The sequence below is a fragment of the Dermacentor albipictus genome, chromosome 4 (genome assembly GCF_038994185.2).
Source record: "Dermacentor albipictus isolate Rhodes 1998 colony chromosome 4, USDA_Dalb.pri_finalv2, whole genome shotgun sequence".
NCBI classification, from domain to species: Eukaryota; Metazoa; Arthropoda; class Arachnida; order Ixodida; family Ixodidae; genus Dermacentor; species Dermacentor albipictus.
Window position 1 is genome coordinate 169,110,505 of NC_091824.1, and position 19,793 is coordinate 169,130,297.

A 19,793-nucleotide genomic window follows, 5' to 3' on the forward strand; every position below is an offset into this window, starting at 1 on the left:
ATACCTGCTCTTTGCCCAAGAAGGTTGTAACAGGGCGGGAGGCGAACCCCACGAAAAAAAGAAAAAAAAACGTGAAATTTATGTTAATTTATGGGTATAATGGTGGCACGTGCAAGTGCTTCGGAAACCCATTAGCATTTCATCATCGTTACGGCAGGGAGCTGGCGAGGGCACTATCCTCTCGTGGGCTTGTCGCGGTTTCATGCCGTACTCCAATCTCTTTTCCTGTTCCCGCCTGTGGCTTCTCGTGCTCCCCTCGCTCCCTTCATGGTCGGTTCTCTTCTCGTTTCCGGAATTTGTTCCCCTTTCCCTCTCGCTTTGATAATTTCGCGATGCCTAGCTGGTTCCGATACAGCATGGCGCCAGTGAATTATCGCAGTAATTACGAGTTCTGAGATTGGCTGTCGTTGCTCGAATGTTGTGTACTTTTTCCGGTGGTGTTGTTTTATTGATGGCCACCGCCACACGATGAGACAGGCATGGCGGCATGTTAGGGTGCTCGAATACCTATAACTGCCTCACTGTCTGGATCTAGGTCATGGTCGAAGAGCGTGACGCATATAAATAATTTGCAAGCACTACTTTTCCATAGGCGCGCTGTAGCCATATCTTTTGCGACCAAAAATGTGGATAATGGGACCATGTGCAGCGCGCACCGTCGCAGTGTTGCCGCGGTGTGCTAGAAAGCACGCTTTCTCGAAGGAAACCAGCTGCGGTTGTCACACACCGTTTCTTATGTTGATGGACTATTCTCTTAATTTTAAGTTTACGTCGCTGTATAACGCATAGGTGTTCTTCACGCCGCACTTCCGACAACGCTCGTGGAGTGCCAAGCAAAAATCGTTCATGTTACATTCAGAGTCATGATCAGGGTTGGGCTCACCTTGGTTGTGACGAAGTTGAACTTGTTATCTATTGCTAACTAGCTTCAACTGTATGCCAAACTAAACTGCTAAAGCTTCCAGTATCACAACAAATTAGGGCAATACATTTAACCTTATGTAGCAAGCAAAAGTCAAGGAAAATATGGGACAAGAAATGGTCCACACTGGTTACTAAAAATTTGCCTGGCTAATAGAGCAACTAAACAAAGAAAAACAAGAACAACTGTAAATACAACAAGAGCAATCGCATAACGAACGCGCGACTTTCTAACAATATAAGTAGCCAGCACATTTTTTTTAAAAAGAGTTAACACAAATCTACATGAGAAAATAAAAGGAAAAAATGCATCACTTATATGATGTGTTGCGCTATTCATATAAATATGATCGCTTCGTTTTCAAAGTTTGCTACTGAAGAATTGTAGCTACGCACGTTCGAAATGTACTTTCACAAGTAATCCGAAATTCCTCGTGACAGGTAGCGCATTTGCGAGGCCTAGTTAGCAACTGACGAGGATGTCACCGGTAGTGTCACATTTGATTTGCGCCTTTTAAGTACAGGTTGTGCTTTCACTCAAGTGAATAAATATCCGCGAAATATTCTTGACAGACGCTCATTTTCTCACTCAGTATGCAATTCCTTTATTCTGAATAACTAAATATAACTGAGGTACTTATTTAGTACAAGTTTACGCTTACTAGTGTAACACGTATTGTGTCTTTCGTGCGCATTGCTTCTGCTCTTAAAACGGAAACTGTTCCATAAAACTCCATATATTATCATCAGCATCAGAAAAGGAAAAGCTTCTTGCACTATTGTTTGGTCTCCACGTGAGTCATACCGTGGCGGTATACAAGAACGAGAACTTGTGTGCTACTAGCCGTCATAGTTTCTCACGTGTTAATGACCTAGCATAAAAGCGCGGCTTGTTGTACATGCGTTGTTTTCTGCAGACGTCAGTAGCAACAGGCCTCGAGTACTTGCAATGTATGCATGAATTTATTGGCATGACACAAAAGACTCTTCCTCAAGGTTGGCATTTCCACATAACGAGGCCGCTATGAAAAAAAATAAATGAAAAAAAAACGCTATTTGTTTGGAATATGGCAGTGGTTAGTAAATATAGATGTGAACGCGTACCATGTAGCACTTTCCGTAGCAACAACGGATGACGGCATATCGACAGGTATCCAACGTCGGTCTTCTGGATTCTCAAAGAGGCGCTTGATCGATCGCCTAATGAGGATACCGGGTGCCTATGTCAGTTGTTAATGCCTGTCAGCATTGGGCTACCTGTAGGCGTTGCATGCCAAACGCTGATGATTATGGCTGGTTCTAGTAAACGGGGATAATGGTTCGAGAAACACGGATATCAAAGAGGCTACGCTTGTTGACGGCGCGTCCGAGTTGTACTGTAGAGACAAGCCTCAAGGTGCTCTGAAAGAGCGAGTCCGATATCGAGCGTATTGGAAGCAATCTGATTTTTAAGGGTGCCGATGATGACAATAGAATGTGAGTTCAACGCTGTCGATTGCTCGGAAAGGGCACGCTGTGGTAGAACTCAGGGAAACGTTGTCGTTTCTATGTTCTGCCTGCGCCTATTATAAAGCCGAGCGGCTAGTGTCAACAAGAGGCATCTTTTATCTGCACTTGCCTTTCTTTCGGAGTACAATCTTTTAAATTTCGCGCACCTTGCTTTGTCCTGTTTTTTTCAGGCTCTAGTTCATCACTGGACGGAAGGTAACTGCACGGGAAAATGCAGCAAGTGCAAAAAGGCTATCAAAAGCTACAATGGCATCACCGGACTACATTGCCGCTGGTGCCAAATGACGGTTCGCTTTGTTTGCCTTATTTGCTTTCTTTTGTTGTTGTTGTTGATTTCAGCTTATTTATTCGTTTGTCTAGTTGTCGATGTTGTTGTTGCTGTTGTTGTTTCCATGTTTGTTTTCCTCCCTACGAATGGCACTATCAGTTCATTGCGAAATCTGGCCCGTCAATGCTATGCCGTCAAAATGGAAGCCAATATCCGCACGTCGTGCATCCAGAGCGAACGGACATGTATATGCGAGTAAGGCAAATAACGACAGAGAGAGAGAGAAAGAATAAAGCACGTGCTTGCCGGTCACGCGAGGAATTCCAACGCGACGCGTTGTCAAAAGGTGCGCAACGACTAACATCAAGCTTGTCGGAGACGCTAGCTCATCCCAAACTATTCACATTTTCAGTTCTGTAGCGAGTTATAATGCTAGATCGCAGATTCCTACTCATCGTCTTACATCGAACCTGAGCGGCTGATCGATACTTTGCCAGCTGTTGTAGAAAACGCTGAAGTTGCAAGGCCATTAACTTCGACTCAGCAGACCAACAACGGGTGCTTCTCCAAATTAGTGTCGGAAAACAACCAGGATGTAAAAATTGTTTTTCCGATGCTTAAACGCGAAAGATCACCTAATGATAATTCATCGAACTCTGTCCCGCCCTCAAAAACCAAAAAGTTTGTTGAAGATAGTCTGTCCAAGACAGGTGCTAATCCTAATTCTTCCAGCTTTGTTCCTCAATCAAAACCCACGAACTACGGTAAAGACAGTCCTTCGAAGACAGATCCTTTAAAAGAAAGTATTTTAGAGCATGGGTTTCTAAAGTAGGCAATAATTAATCATAGGTTACTCAAAGGTATTACAGCGGAACTGCCCTTTCATTATTTCTGCAGCGGCAGATTTAATATATCTTTGTTGACAATTTTCTTCCGGCATTATTCTTTTGCAGGAGACTTGGCTTTCAAATGTCAAATATTTTCACATAAGAAATTATCGTTTATTTCGATTGGACCGTCCAGCTGGAGGACTTGGTTTCTTGATAACAACTAGAATATGCCACAAAGCCGAAATATCCTATCAGTATATGTTTACGGAGTGCGATATACTAGCAATAGCTGTAACAATTTCTGTTTGTTACCCATTTTCTTTAGTTAATAAGTTGAGGACATTCTTTACCTTGACACAGTTGTCAAAAAAAGAAATTCTGATAGCCGGAGACTTTAATTCGCATCATTTATTTAGGGGTTTTAAAACGGACTCATGTGGAAAGCGATTGTCGGACTGGGCAAGTAATCAAATTTTTTGTTGCTTGAACACGAAAGTAGTTACGTATATTCAAGGTCTTTCTAAATCAGCATTGGATCTAACATTTGCCAGTTCACGGATTTCCGTCACTTACAGGTATACTGTCGACTCTTCCTGAAAAAGTGATCATCTACCTGTTAGGTTTGATATTGTATGCGCTCTTATTTATTCAGGGTCTGCGGCGCGCACTTTTGTCAGTTACCTGAAATTTCAGAGTGTCTTGAGAATGGTCCTCAACTCCCAGATAACGCTCCCGGATGATATCAAAGCCATGATGCTTTGCTCTGTATTAAAATGTCTCCTTGGTGGAATTCGGAGTGTACGTGGGATTATAGACGACGAAAAGCCGCTTGAAAAAAGTTAGTTTACAATCAATGTCCAAGTAACTGGAGTAATTATAAGTTCGTAGCTACTACATTTAAGAGAACAGTATCGAATGCTAAAGACGAGTAGTATGAAAAACATCATCACTTCCTTTGTCCCGCAACAAAACAAGTGAATGCGTGAAAACTGCATTCACTGTGCTTTTTGGTTATGTATTACATAAAATATTGAGTACAGCAGTTCCTTCAGAAAAATATATGTGGCGTAAGCTGCAAGAAACACCTATTTTACCCATGGTAGGGAGAAAGTTTAATGTTCGCCTTAGGGAAATCATTCCGTTTGATAGGTCCACGTTGTCGCTCAAAATTGAATTTGCAGACATTTTGCCAATAATGCAAAATTGCTGCCTCCAACATATCTGAATACCCTTTCGGAAGACTATTTGGCCTATTTTCCTATATACATGTAATAGCGACTGGTGCTTCTTCGTGTGAATAGTAGGCAGGCGTGGGTATCGACTAACGATCCCTCTATTGGTCTTGTTAACTTTACCCGCCAGATTACATATCAGTTTTTGAGGCCGTACTTCTGGCAATAGTTCTTGCTTTGCGAAAGTTACCCCTTCATGCTACAAAAGCTATCGTTACAGATCCTCTTGCTGTACGCAGCATGCTCTTAACGCGTCAACTAATTAGATGGCTTTGAACACGTGTTATACATCAGCTCCGCCGCACTTAAGTTTAGTTCATTTAGTATGGGTGCCAGTCCATCGAGACATTCATCTTAATGAAACAGTCGATTCTTTAGTACGAGCTTCTTCAAGAGGTCATGTGATATCTGTGCTGCCGGCAACTGCACATATCATTGCATCCAGATAGAGGCAGTTTTCTTTGACCGAAGACAAAGAAAAGCCTGTCATTAGCAATATCTACAGACTTCATGCATCTAAATTATTCTTGGAGCCGACAATGGCGTCCTAAACGGCAATTCGAGGTATCATTTACAAGGCTGCGTTGCCGTATGCCACCAGGTAATTTATTTACTTGCACAAACGCGGTCTTCACGCTACCTCTGCAGTGCACCGGAGTCCATCGATCACTTTTTATTACCGTGTCGGCGGTCTTCTACTCATCGAAAGCGATGATTAGAAATTCCGCTTCGAAATCTACGACTGCCTTTATGCACTACTGTTATGCTCTCACTTGGAGGAACGGTATTAGGATACAGCCACAGGAACGTATCCCGAGTCATTTATAATTTTCTCTTTGACACCGAAAGACTGCTTTATTAGTATTTCGCATTTTCCAGGATTTATTTATTTCTTTTTCAAGAAATATATAGATCTAGAAAATTGAAAAATAAAAATACAAATTCACAGTTATAATATTATTAATATTATATTCAAAATTTAGCTCGCTCATTTTTGCGTCTATTCTCTGATTTATGTATTTTATTAATGATTTCGTGTTACTATTCCTATTTAGGCAAGGCTGACTACCGTATTATACACTACTATATTTCATTTAATATCAGGTTGTTTCTCATCTTCGATTATTCACTTGATTTCATTTTTTATTACTTATTTATTTATTAACTAATTCCTTTCATTTTCCAATCATTCTACCGCTCGGTTCTTGGTCCATCATCCACAGTGGGTTTGTGCCATTAATTGAGGCTTCGTCGTCATCAGTTCCATTCATACAGTGCACATCCTGACACGTCTGCCTGCGGCGCCGTCCAAGCGCGACCGCACGCCTTCTCCGACAATCGACTGAATTAACGACGGCGCATGGCGCTCCTCGTCGACGATCCGCGCCGCGGGTTCGCAGAGCTCGCCTTCGCACCGACTCCGGGGATAAGGTTACCGCCGCCCACGCGAGCGATGACGTTGATACATTGCCCCGTGATAAATGACGGAGGCGGCCGCCCCTCCGGCTGCGTTATGTTCTGCGCGGCTTCTTGCTGCTCTCTCCTCGAAGCGCGTTGTTTGCCTTGCACTTGGAGCCTCGGTAGTGACACTACAGCGTTGCCGACAGGCTTGCGCTCGAGTTTTACGCTGCGGAAATCGGTGTTCACGCGACTGTGTTACTGGCCACGAGTGTGATGAGCGCTAATGCCTCATGCGAAGAAATCGCCCCAAAACCATTGGATTTGCTTCTCTGGGCCTCTGCTGCTTTAGCTCCCTGACGACCTGCACCAATTTAAGGAACGGTCCGACGCGCACGAACGTATGCGCACGCGCAGGCACACGTTCAAACGTACTCGAGGCGGAAAGGGATGGTAAGTGCGTAGGTCAAGTCGCTGTGTACGCACTGTAGACAATGCCACACCTTTACTGTTCATTTTGAGCCAGCTTCTCATGAGGTTCACTTAGCATATTTGCCCAGTTACTATGTCCGATAACGTCATTTCGGCGTGGTGCACGCACGTTACAGGGTGTCCCACGTAACTTTAGCCAAACTTTAGAAATATGCAAATACCGCGTAGCTGGGCAAAACCAAGGTAGTGTTTCTTGCCGTCGCTTGGAGGTACTCAAAGTATTTTAATTTAGTATCCTTAATTAATTAATCAAATTCTCATATATTATAATTAGTTGAAAAGTGTCAATGAGAAAATTGTGGAGCAAGATGAAAAACTCACCGAAACAGCTTTCTGTTGCTCGATACGTGCTATATTAAAGGGTTTTTCCGAGCGTGAAAGAAGCCCGCGAATACACGCAAAGTGCCTGGGGCAGCCAGTTGTGCGCCAATTTTGCGCGCATTTGCCGGCTTCTTTCACGCTCAGGAAGACACTCACGCTAGGAAAACACACGATGTCTTCGTGCTCACATAAAAATACGTGGCCGTGTTGTCGTAAGATCACTAAGTCTCTTATATGTCACGCTACGTGCCTTGACGTTGTAGACAAGAAGAAAGAAAGATTAAAAAAGCTGTTTTCCTGAAGCGTACGCATTTTCTTTATTTTTTGCTAGGAGCCTATTTCACTAGGAGCCTTCCCACTATCGACGACGCAGCAAAAAAAAAAATAATAATAATAAAGAGAAGATAAAGATTTTATTAAGAAGATTCTCATTTTAGTTTATTTCTGTTTTAGATTCTCATTGATGCTTATAAAAGTCAGCAACTGCCATGAGTTCATAGGCAGCACAAGTGCTCTTACATTTTGAACGTGTGCGCATTGAAAAAGCAAATTGAAGCCGTAGAAAGAGAGCTGCTGAGATGAAGAATCGCCTAGAGAAATGTACGAGTGCAGAGGTGTTCTTTCGGCCTTCGTTTTTCATTGAAGAAGTACTGAGGCACCTTGAACGTCATTTCCGTCTTTACAGGATTAGCAATTTTGTAAGCGCGTTTTTTGCACTACGTACACGCATTTGTGGCCTGTATATCCGCGTAGTTCATTGAAGCTAAAATGCAATGTTTCCAAGCTGAGTGGAGCTTGTTTTATTTTAAGATGCACTGAAAATTGTTGTTTATCATAATGAATCAGCTAGCCTTGACCAGACGATGCCGAGATATACCAAATTTTGATAAGGTGTCGCCAAACAAAGGCACTTGTCTTTGTTTATTTACGTATTCATTCTTATACCAAACTCTACGTTCGTTGTGACGCTGGCTTGTGTGATCTTTATTACGGCTGTATTTATTTCTTATTTATTCATTTAGTTACTCTCAGGGCCGCTGAGCGTTTACAAAGAGGAGTCGAGAAAATACATGTACTTTCATAAAATACGCATTGCAAGAAATGAGCCGTAATTGCAGACTCCGAAACATCTTGGTCCATAATGGAAACGTTCGTAGTGGGAAGGTTATTCCCTTCTTGACGAGTCTTTGGGTTAAACGAGTCAGAGTACTTCTTTGTCCGGCCCGATGGAATACCAAATTTTATATGGTAATGGACACGCGTAGATACATAAGAGTAGTAAAAAGATAGTTTTAGGTTCCTGTTAAAAAAAAAGAAAATAATATTTGTATTTCATGTCTCTTCCGGTTTACAACCCTGGTTTCAAAAATATTCCAAATTAATCCTGTGCGGAAGCCAATTACGCAGCTTTCAGACATTAAGCCTCACCAATTACATCGCCATCATCATAATCATTATGCCTGCTGCAATAAGACCTCCACAGCGATCTCCAGTTATTTACATATAAACTGAAAATTGCATTTGGGACTGGTATTTGCAAACGGGCCTAGATGTGAAGCTTTCTTTTAAATTTTATTTTACGATTGGAGCTCAGCGCTGCGCCTCTCGACAAAAAAAACAAAAAAAAACAGAATGGTTCAATAAAACTTCTCCTCCATACACGCTGCCAGCTTAGCCGCACTGCTTTAATCGCTCCGTCCCATCGATAAGCCTTGCGAGCTACTTCCTATTAGAAATAAACACCACCATTTCTCGGACTTTGCGATAACGAGAACTTGCTTCAGAGGCACACTTCAATGCATCTGTTGTGCAATTTTCGTTCAGGACTCGGCGTGGTCAGGTGCCATTGCAGTGAATTGACCACTCTATTTTAGGCGTCTAGGCGGTGTGTACAGCGCAGAAACGTTCGGGAAAACCGGGTAGCGGTTTTACAATTGTTAGTAAGTACAGCGGGGCGTCGCATTTCAGGAGGCGCCGGTCGTTTCTGCGGATGCGTGAGTAAGAGCGGGTGTGAGAGAAAAAATGTGGGGCTTTTGCTCCTTGAATATCTGACTCTGCCTTGGCATTAGAGCAAAAGCTTCTTCGCTCGTGTTGTATGCGTTTGTCCTTAGGCGTGCTGGTATTGCGGAGTTAGGTAGAGTTTGTTTACGCTCGCACGCTGGCTGCCGGTGCGCCGAAACAGGCGATGCAGTGGGCACTGACGCCGCATATATGCAGCGAAGCACCTAGAGACTGCTCCAATTATTTCCCCTTATGTAATACCCCCACTACGCAGCCTTTAAGGAAATAAAAATGAAATGAAGCGCGTAAAAATTGTGCTACTATGTCAGTACATGGCATAGAAGTCAGTCAAAACTACTATAGCGATTCCATAGTAGTTTGCTTTTGATTATGCATGAAGTACATGGCATAGAAGTCAGTTAGAACCACTTTAATAATGTCATAGTCGCTTGCTTTTCCTTTTGAATAATTCAAAGTATACAAGTACATGGCATAGAAGCCAATCAAAACCGCTATTGTAATGCCATAGTAGTTTGGTTTTGGTTATGTGGGATTCAAGGACACAGCATGATGAGTTTATGTTCCTAAAATGACTGGAATTTACAAATAAGATTCATTTGTTGCAACTGTTTTATGACGGTAATCTTATAATGGTGCACATTTTTTTATTCGGTAAACATGTCTACAATGATGCAATTGCTGTCTGCTACGCAGACAGCATCTGCAGTCGTCTGCTATGTTCAGCTTCCGCACAGAGCGTCAAACGTGGCTAATGTGTACATTGTCTTACTCTTGTAGAAACACCAGAGCGTCAGCTCGCATAGTTTCCGCGTTCATTTTCCCTTGGTCAGCAAAACACTCTAAAAAGCAGCCACAGAAACGCTAAGAAAATAGTTACAACAGTCACCCTACTCAAGCGTCGTCATGAATAATTGTTATTCAGTAGTTTTTATGAAAGCTCCCGGCCCCTGTCGCTTTAGTGGAGCGAAAAGCCATGGGAACTCATCAGAACTGTATTTCATAATCAAGAGGACTTCGCTCCGCACTCGTGGCATCCTGTGACATGGAATTATCCGAACTAGTTAACACTAGTCCATTAATAACTGACACCATGAGAAAACACATGTGAATTCACCAACATGTGTTTTGTTCTTGACCAGTTCGACCCCGCGCGCATAATTTAACGGCATCGTTCCTCACGCAAGGCCAGCGCGTGCCCCGTTCGAAGACTTCGTTCGAGCAGGCGCTCTTTGTAACCGCGAAATGCACAGAGCATGCACAGAGCACAAAGAATCGAACACACTAGCGAGCAAAGTGCTCGCGTAGGAAATGCAAGTTTCAGTAGTGTGGAATTCCGACCCACATAGTAGTGCCAGGGAGCGCATTTTTGTTCTGCATGATCCGACAATTAGTCACATAGGACCCTTTTATTACATATTCATGTCTTAGGCGATTGCATGGCACGCAGGCCTATTAATACATGACGACAAGATATTAATCGTTTTTATTATAGACATGTAACAACTAAGTTTATTTATCGTTTTAGACAATATAATGGAACTCGCCAAACACGCGGAGAGCATCAAAATGAGCGCCAACGGGCTTAAAAGAGCTTAACCAGAGCGACAGTTACATCCGTGCACGTTAAATGGAATTATTGCTTCACAATGCACGCATATTGATTCAGACGATACACGGGAACTCGCCCAACTCGCAGAGGGCGTCAAAATAAGCGCCGACGGGCTCAATATAGCTTCTCTTCGCAAGCGTTGCAAGACCAGAGTGACATGGCACGTGTGCCTCCGAGTACGATCAACGGAATTATTACTACGCGTGTTCGTTATTCGTGGTGCACATTTTTCAGCTTACATTCGTGTTGCAGCTTCACAACCATTGCGCTCCACAAGTGAAGCCCGACTGCGGCCTTGGACCACACCGAGACCACATCCTGCCGCCAACGTCTATATGCCCCGCTGTTTTGGTAAGCACGACGTTGAGCAACTTTGTTGCAGCACAAGCCGTTCTTTAATGAGAATCTAGGTTCCCTCTCAGTAATTCCATAGGCGAGTTCCAGTGATGAATGATAGCGTTGCCACGGGTCCATTGTTTTACAAAAGTGGTGTTTCCGCATAACTATATCTGTGTTCCCTTTCCAAACTTTTCAGAGCAATGTCTCAGCTACAATGAAATGTCACAGCAGGTCTCGTGCATTGAATCATTCCGCGGAATGCCAGCACTCATTGCTGCGATTGCAGATGCTGTTCATATTGTTCGTATAGTGTTATATTTAAACTGCCCCTGTGAAAGGCACCACTGAGTGCGTTGAAACGTCGAAGAGCAGAGGTTAATTCTGTAGTGCTATGTGGACGTGCACTATGTGCGAACGTTTTTAAGCGTGCCTCATGCTTGCTGCGGGGCAAAATTAAATGTTTCATTCAGTATTCCGTCTTGCGGCTTTCGTGATGGCGACAAGCTGAAAGCGCTTTCGGCTTCCAGGAGAGGCAACGAAGTGTCGGCAGTGGCCAGAAGAAACAGCTGTCTAGGTCAGATTCCAACAAAGTTTCCGACAGCGGCCAAGGCAATGTGAGTAGATGACGTTTGCAATGTGAGAGCTCAGCTGCTCCGCATTTTTGTCCTGGGGGGCGCAGTGCGAGCATGGCTGTTCTTGCCACCCAGGTTTCTGCCATGTCATTCCAAGTCACACCCGTCTCTGGAACCCATCCCCTTCTAGTGCTCATCAACCCCAAGAGTGGAGGTCGGCAGGGCATGAGGTCAGTGCAGTCTATTTGTCTTCCCACACGGACATCTAGTTTAGTGGGACACCTAATGCTTCTTTTATAGAACTTCTTTCAGAAAGCAAAATTTATTTGCTAATTCTACATATTTCGAGCATGGACTGGGGCAGTGCATTATATATAAAAGCAATTGTAGAACTGCAATACTAAAAATGCTAACAAAAAGACACAAATATACGACGCTGACACGCCGGGATATAAATACTAGGCAGAAATTATGACGGTGCCATACAATGGTTCGACTACACAGCAGAGGGGAATCGTAAGTGAATCGCATAGTGCGCTGGCATTGTAAGTACGTGGTTTCTTCTTGTGGTGATAGCACAAGCGAGTACGCTTGCATACATGGTAGAAGGAAAATTGGCATGCTCAATAGTGACACTGTGATAATATTAAACTATTCAGAATGCTTAAGTGATAAAAAAATTTTAGTTGCTAGGAGACTGTACTAGTAAAAAACGAGAAAACAAATTAGTCCGTTAGTAGTATTGCTATAACAGGTAATAAAAAGAAGCCTGTTGCGTTTGTCGTTCGCATAACTTGTATAAAAACTATGTTTGTCGACGTTTCGTTAATGACGCAAGTCTGTTGAAAAGCGGGAAAGTTTGCGGTTCGTGAAACTGGGATCAAACTGAGTTCTGCCTACATTAATGTGTAGTTAGCTGTAGTCATCGCCAAACGTGTACAAGGCATACCGTCTACCTCTGACTTCATTCATGCTTAGGCCAACTGCTTATTAGCAGAGCAGTTTCGCATATGCTTAATTGCGTGCTGCGAAAAATGGCAGAAACCGCTGTGTGACATATTGCATTTCAAGCCTGACCAAAGTGTCACGTCCCTTCCAATACTTTGTAGCCTTCATGTGCATTTCTATTTGCAGAATATTAAGAAAATTTCAGTACTTGCTGAATCCTCGACAAGTGTACAATGTTGCCAAAGGGGGACCAATTCAAGGGTGCGTATGCCACTTGAACTTCCTGAAATAATATTGCTATGCATTATCTTGCGATGAATTGCGTGTAATAATGCTGCAATCGCGCGCTTAAGAATAAGCTTTGTGAGAGTTTAAGTACAGGTATTAGGATAACTAAAACTTGTAACTTTCGCCGCAAGACTACCTCGCTATAACACGTGCAATTTTACCTCTAGCTTAAATCAGGACAACTTTATCAACACAATACATGGCACTGACTGGACTTCCATTGGCAACTTGCGTGATCCTGAAAGAGCACTAGAGAAATTCTGCTCCTTATTTCCTAAAGCAGTGTATGCAAGCACCAGAACTGTCAAATGCAAGAAAATATTTAACTTCTCCAATAATCCCTGGTTAACAAAAGGTTTGTTCACTAGTTTGCGAAGCAAAGATAATCTATATAGGAAAACTAGAAAACAGCCATTCATTGTGAGTCTAAAACTTAGTTATAAATACATACTAATTTGTTGAGTAACCTTCTAAAGAAATCAAAACGACTTCAATATGAAAAATAATTTTGTCAGACAAAAATTAACCACAAGAAAAAAAAATGGAAACTTTTGAATTACTTGTTGAACAGACCGGAGGTTAGTGGAATAATTTATCAATTAATTCATAAAGAACAAACCTACACTGAGGCATCTGGTATTGCTAACTCGTTTAGTTATTACTTCTGTGAGATACACAACAATAGGCCTGTAGCTTCACCGTACACGTTGTAACCATACATTTTTTTTCTCTTTCCTGTGTTGTGACTTCGGGGTGAAGAATGAAAGACAGACTCTTTTCGTAGACGAAGATGAAACGAAAAACTTTATACAATATTTACAGATAGGGGATGATAGCGCACAGCTAGCGGTAAGGGCGCATCAGATCGACTGGGCGGCTGGAAGCGACTCTCTCTTCTCACAATGGGCGGGTTCTCCCTTAAATCCCTTCGGCGACTTTTTGTCGGCAGGAACCAGGCGTGGCAGGGTGATGACGTCGCCCGCGTAGCATTCTTGATTGGTCGTGGAGATTGCTGGGCGCTTCTTGAAGTTGCCTCCCGTGTCGAATTCTTGATTCGTCACGGAGAAGTGGGAGCTCCCGTCGCCACGCTGATATGCACGGGGTGCACGTAGTGTGGCAGCGCCCGTCGCCTCGATGACAGGCACGTGGTATGGCACAACAGAAGCCCCGCCGCCAGATAATACATCCAGAAGTCGAGCTGTTCGACGCGGCTCGACGTATGCGATGTACTGATTGAGTGACGTCTTTGATGGGGTAAAGGAAATGGCTTTGCCGCCCTTTCATCCGCTGGTCTTTCCTTTGCTTGGATCTGAGAAAGCTCACGGAATGACCAATATCAACGCCGACCACTTCGGTGAAAGTGAGCACCCTCCCAATGCTCTCCACAACGCCAGACCAAACTACATGAGAACAAATTCTCAATAGCGCCATTGCGGTTATTGTACTCAGCACGGAACAGGCACCCGATAAAGAGCCCGCGATACGGACCTCCACAAATAGTGCTCTCAAAGAAGACACATTCAGAGAGAATAAACAGCTAAAGAAAAGATTGCAAAGCAATTCCTAACAGTCATTCGGGCAGGCAAGACACATCTCAGGCGATCGAAGAAAGTTTATATTTTGCCCTGTCTCGCTCCGAGTGAAATTCTGTCACTTGTGATTGGGCTTACCAACTTGCTGACATGCATCGCATGACCGAACAAGTGTTTCAACCTCTTTCCAGCATCATGGTCAATAGAAATCTTGCGCTAGCCTAGCCTTTGTCTTCTTGATACCGAAGTGACCCGCCCAAGCATTCCCCTGCGCTAACTCTAAAAGCTGTGGTCGGTACTTTTCTGGCACGAGTAGTTGGTTGTATGTCCGACCCTTGGCATCTTGATATTCTCGGTACTTTAGGCCTGACTTACTGTAGAACGAGATGTTCTTTCGGGCCGCTCCTTCATTTACATTAGCCTCCAGCGCAGTTAGCGAAGGGTCACTTTTCTGTGCCGCGATAAGCGCCGCTTGTTCAACCCTACTAAGCTGCTCCCAGCAAAAGGATGCGGGACTAAGCAGTGATCCTTTCACTTCAGCCCTAGGCGCCCCGTTTTCCTGAATATCGAAAGGCTCCTCACCAACTGTCACTGATCCGGCAATTGATCCGTCACAACTCTGAGTCCTCTGCTTTTCATCAGCCCTATCTCCCGGCCTAGACTACCTTTGTGAGGACGTTACACTGTCAGTTTGTTCGTTTGAAGATGAGCTTTCACATTTCTTTGAGAGGGCGCGTGACTGCGATCGCGTTAATGACATGCAAGCGAGACTGGTAGAGAATGACCGGCCCTCCTTTTCTAAAAGCTGCACTGATTTGTTGTGAAAAAAGATATGAAAAGTGTTTGGGTAAACCTGGACTCACGGCTGCTTGCGTTTGCAACCTTCCAAAAGCATATCTTATTTTGTTATAGCGCAAGCTTGACAAGGACAATAGAAGGCACATCTGACACACACAGTGCTATGTGTGTCAGATGTGCCTTCTATTGTCCTTGTCAAGCTTGCGCTATAACAAAATAAGATATGCCGTACCAACAAGCCCCTATTGCTATCCTTATCGACTTCCAAAAGCGCTCTCGAGGGTTACCCTGGCAACTGGCAAGCACGCGCTATGCTCTTCTGCGACTTGTCTGATCCAGGCACATTCCCCTGTATAGTCGCCGGGAGAAACACAGGACGAATGACTAACATCAATGGTGGCGGCGGAATCGCGAAGTGCCCTGCACATTTTCCCGTTTACCACGACATCCTGCATATATGGCTCGAGCAGCCTCCAATTTTAGTCTGAATGGGTAATGCTGGCGAACGTGATTTTTTCCTTGCAATTTGAAGAAATATGGCCTTCCTGGTTGCAACAGAAGCAGATAATTGGTCTCCGGGCATCGAACGCGCGCTCTACGTCTGCCTTAGATTTAGCGACCCCAGCTGACTGGGCTGACTCTGCTAGCCCTTCCCTGACCACCTCATCCTTAGTCGATACTCCCTTGCTGAAGTCGAGGCTCGTGGATGATTTCTTATTCGGCGAAACTGGTTTGCGAGGGGAAAACCGCTTTACAGAATAGTCCTTTGTTTCTAGCCTATCTTCCTGAATCGGTTTTCCTTGGAAGTTTCGGCGCGTGTAATATTCCTCCATGAGCTGCGCTGCCTTCTCTAGGTCTACCTCTGAGAGCCAGTCCTGCAGCCAGAGTTTAACTTCTTCTGGAAGAACTCGGTAAAACTGCTCCAGTGCTATGCATTCAAGCACCTTGTCGTGGTTGCCATACAATTCTGCACTTTCGAGCCACTCTTTCAAGCTAGACTTTAACTCGTACGCGAACTCAGTGTGTGACTCGCTGCCCCTTTTTGCCTTTCTAAACCGCTGTCGAAATGCCTTGGCAGAGAGGCGCTATTTGCGAAGGAGTGCGGCTTTTACCTTTCCATAGTTCTCGTAGTCTTCTTTAGACAAGCGTGCGAGAACTTCCGCGGCCTCTTCTGGAACAACCGAAAGAAGTTTTCGAGACCAAAGGCTTTCGTCCAGCTCTATCTTTTCTCACGTACGTTCGAAATTCACGAGAAAAAGTGCAATATCACCGCCTATCCTGTTCGGTAGCATCAGAAACGTATTTCTCAGTTTAGGCGCATCATCTCCACCGGAAAGAAGACTTGAACGCGCCAAGCTGATTCGAATTTGCTCTATTTCCAGTTCTCTCATTTTAAGAGCATGATCTCGCTTTTCGCGCCTTTCTTTCACTTCTGCCTCCTCGCGCCTTTTCTTCTCGCTTCTCCTCTTAAGAATTTCTCCCCAAACGTCTTTGATTTCCTCCTCAGTTACCTCTTGTGCCCTCATAACGTCCAGAATGGCTTTCTTTCGCCTTGCTGCGGCAACCGAAATGCCTATCTCCTGACAAACATCGAGAAGGTCCTGTATCCTTAGCTTCTCCATCGCGATCTGACGGCTCGTCTCCGGTTTTGCCAGAAATCTATGCAAGGCCTGAAGCGAACTAAGACAAAACCACTACAACCCTCTGAGAATACTTGATCAATGGTACTTAGCATTTACGTGTGCGACAAACGTCTGGCGATGCGAAAGGCAAACGTCGGGCACTCACCCCTCCAAATTAGCTGACGCCGGTGGTCCTCGTGGCTGCCGTTGAGTGGTGTAGCGGGCGTTATCTTTCTTCGAATCCCACAACTTGCCATCCACTTTGGTGACTTCGGAGTGGAAGACGAGAGAGGGACTCTTTCCGCAGACGAAGACGCAGCGAAAAACTTTATACGATATTGACAGATAGTGGATGATAGCGTACAGGTAGCAGTAGGAGCGCATCAGACTGACTGGGCGGCTGGAAGCGACTCTCTCTTCTCACAATTTGCTGGTTTTCTCTTAAATCCCTTCGGCAACACTTCGTCGGCAGAAACCAGGCGGGGTTTCGTCGCGGAGATGGCTCGGCGCTTCTTGAAGTCACCTCTTGTGTCGAATTCTTAATTCGCCGCAGAGAAGTGGGAGCTCCCGTCGCCGCTATGGCAGGCACGTGATATGGCACAACACCTGCCACCCCTGACGAAGTGTGTTCTACAATCCTAAATCTAAAAAATCCATATTGTCGGGCTAGATAATACTTATGCTGATCACTTAAAGCTCGCTGTTTCATATAAATTGCGGAAGTACTAATCGATATAATTAATCTCATCTTTAAATGTGGTACCTTTCCGAGCTCACTTAAGAAGGCAAAGTTAATCTCGGTGCATAAAAACGATGATATTACAGAGGTCCTAGACTACCACCCTATCTCTAGTCTGTCATCACTTAGCAAAATTATTAAAAAATCATTTCTGAAATGTATTAACAAGTACCTTGACAAATTTAAGTTGCTAAAACCGCCCAATGCGGTTTCTGTGCAGGTAGTTCAACCAATTTCGCTTTACTATCATTACCGATTTCTTAGTCTTCCATCGACAACGGCGATATCGTCGGTTCTGTATTTCTTCAGTTTACTAAAGCCTTTGACACCGTTAATAAGAATATTTTATTTACTAAGCTAGAATCATTGGGTATAACTGGTCCACATATAACTTTAAAAAATACTAGTCGATCGCGAACAATCAGGCTGTATATTTGGCGTTTATTCAAATGTTAAGGTCATTAACCAATGGATACCACAGGGCTCAATACTTGAACCTTTATTGTTTTGCATCTACATTATCGATTTACCTTAGTGCAGTAATCTTCCTAAAGTTGTCCTTTACGCTGATGATACCACCATTTCCATGTCACATAAATTGTTAACAACGCTAATTACTAAGTTGAACAATGAATTATCCAGTTAATCAATGATGTTCTCTAAACAACCTAATTTTGAACCCTCCTAAAGCTCAGTTCATGATTTTTAGATCATCTCAAAAAGTTGTCCCTTATCTACTGCTAGTATCCGTAGGCCATCATTTAATCCCAGTGGCTGACTGTGTAACTTTCATTGGCATAAAACTAGACCCTACTTTGAAGTCTAATAATCCTGTTGCTTATGTTGAACAAAAGAACTGCTTTTCGTATAAGAGCTCTCAATAAATCTCGTACATTTTCTTTCTGTTCACGCCTTATTGTCTTTATACTTTGCATTCGTACATAGCTACACAACATATGGCATCACTTCGCGGGGAAATATATATAACTGTCACCTTTTGTCCATACCGCACATTCAGAACCAGGCCATTCGCATTATTACCAACAGTTCTTTTTATTCTAATGATTCTCCGCATCTTCAGGCTAACTTCATTCTTCCTATATCTGGCTTGTTTAAACTTCATTTACTTATTACTGTATTTAAATTACTTAACGAACAGCTCGCGTGTCAAATAATAGACTCTAGTTGCTCACAAATACCAATAACACTAGGTTTGTCCATAATCACAACTTTCTGTTACCTAAATGCAGCACGAACTATGGCAAAACTACTTCCTCCTTCTCGGTGATTAAATTGTGGAATGACTTACCCCATGCCCTTAAACCGTAAACATCTTTGCATGCATTCAGATGTGAACTTAAAGATTTCATTTTGTATAACTAGTTGCCCTGATTAATTTAGTTTGTATATAAAGTGTGTACTTGTTAAATAGGTTTATACAATTTAGATTGATAATGTGCGTTTTTTTATTTTACATGTATGACTGCTTGTATAAGTGTCGAATGTATTCCTTTTTACTATTTGGTTCCCTTTTTATTTACTTGTAGATTGCATAATTTTACACTGCTGTATCAAATAATCATTTCGTATCAATGTTCTTGTTAACCGAGGGTCCCGCTGCAGTCGTTTGACTTTGAGACCCTCGCCTGTGTACTACCAACAACCAACTATGCATCTTTAATTAACAATAAACTGAAACTGAAAGCGTATCGGTGGCCACTTACGTTACATTCATGTATTGCGACTTATGAATCTTCTAGGCTTGTCATTAACTTAGCGAAATTTGAACGAAACACAAGTACGTCCACCAAGGTGTCGCAAGAAGAAGCGCTGCATGTGTGTTGAAGAAACTGTGCGTTTAAGGTCATTGATGCTGCGCACTTTAATTAGTTTTTTTTTCTACGCCTTTTGTAATGTCCTTTTTTATTGAACACACTCTCCACTATATGATACCGTTTCATTGCGCCCTTTGACCATCACTGGGCCCTTTCACCATAAAACCACGTTTGCTGTCGCCACACGTGCTATTGCTACGCTGTTGAAGATACAACACTAAAGATGTGAAGGGCATTGCTTACGTGTAGCATATTTTCCTACTATTTTCAGGCTTCAATTTTTTAAGGACATCTCGAATTACCGCGTCTTGTGTTGCGGAGGTGACGGTACAGTGGGCTGGGTACTAGACACCATAGGTAAGTCATCATAATGATTTCTCGCCGAGGAATCGCCGTTTTCTTGAACTAAAGTTATTCACTCCTTATTGGGGCCGTATTCACAAAGCTTCTCCATCGTAAGTGCCCTCTGCCATTGGTAGGCCGCCTTCGCTGGTAATATGTCCAGCATCAGGATTGCT

General features: G+C 43.4%; 1 protein-coding gene across 7 annotated transcripts in view; it reads left to right on the top strand.

The window, feature by feature from the left end:
* The window catches only part of Dgk (diacyl glycerol kinase 1), a 555,078-nt gene that overhangs the window by 511,120 nt on the left and 24,165 nt on the right, over positions 1 to 19,793 (top strand). For all 7 annotated transcript variants that reach the window (XM_065442108.2, XM_065442112.2, XM_065442113.2 and 4 more), the window contains 6 exons: positions 2,601 to 2,717; positions 10,855 to 10,953; positions 11,469 to 11,555; positions 11,649 to 11,743; positions 12,648 to 12,722; positions 19,547 to 19,632. In XM_065442108.2, the coding sequence (XP_065298180.1) occupies positions 2,601 to 2,717; positions 10,855 to 10,953; positions 11,469 to 11,555; positions 11,649 to 11,743; positions 12,648 to 12,722; positions 19,547 to 19,632 (559 nt within the window). The remainder of the gene's footprint in view (positions 1 to 2,600; positions 2,718 to 10,854; positions 10,954 to 11,468; positions 11,556 to 11,648; positions 11,744 to 12,647; positions 12,723 to 19,546; positions 19,633 to 19,793) is intronic.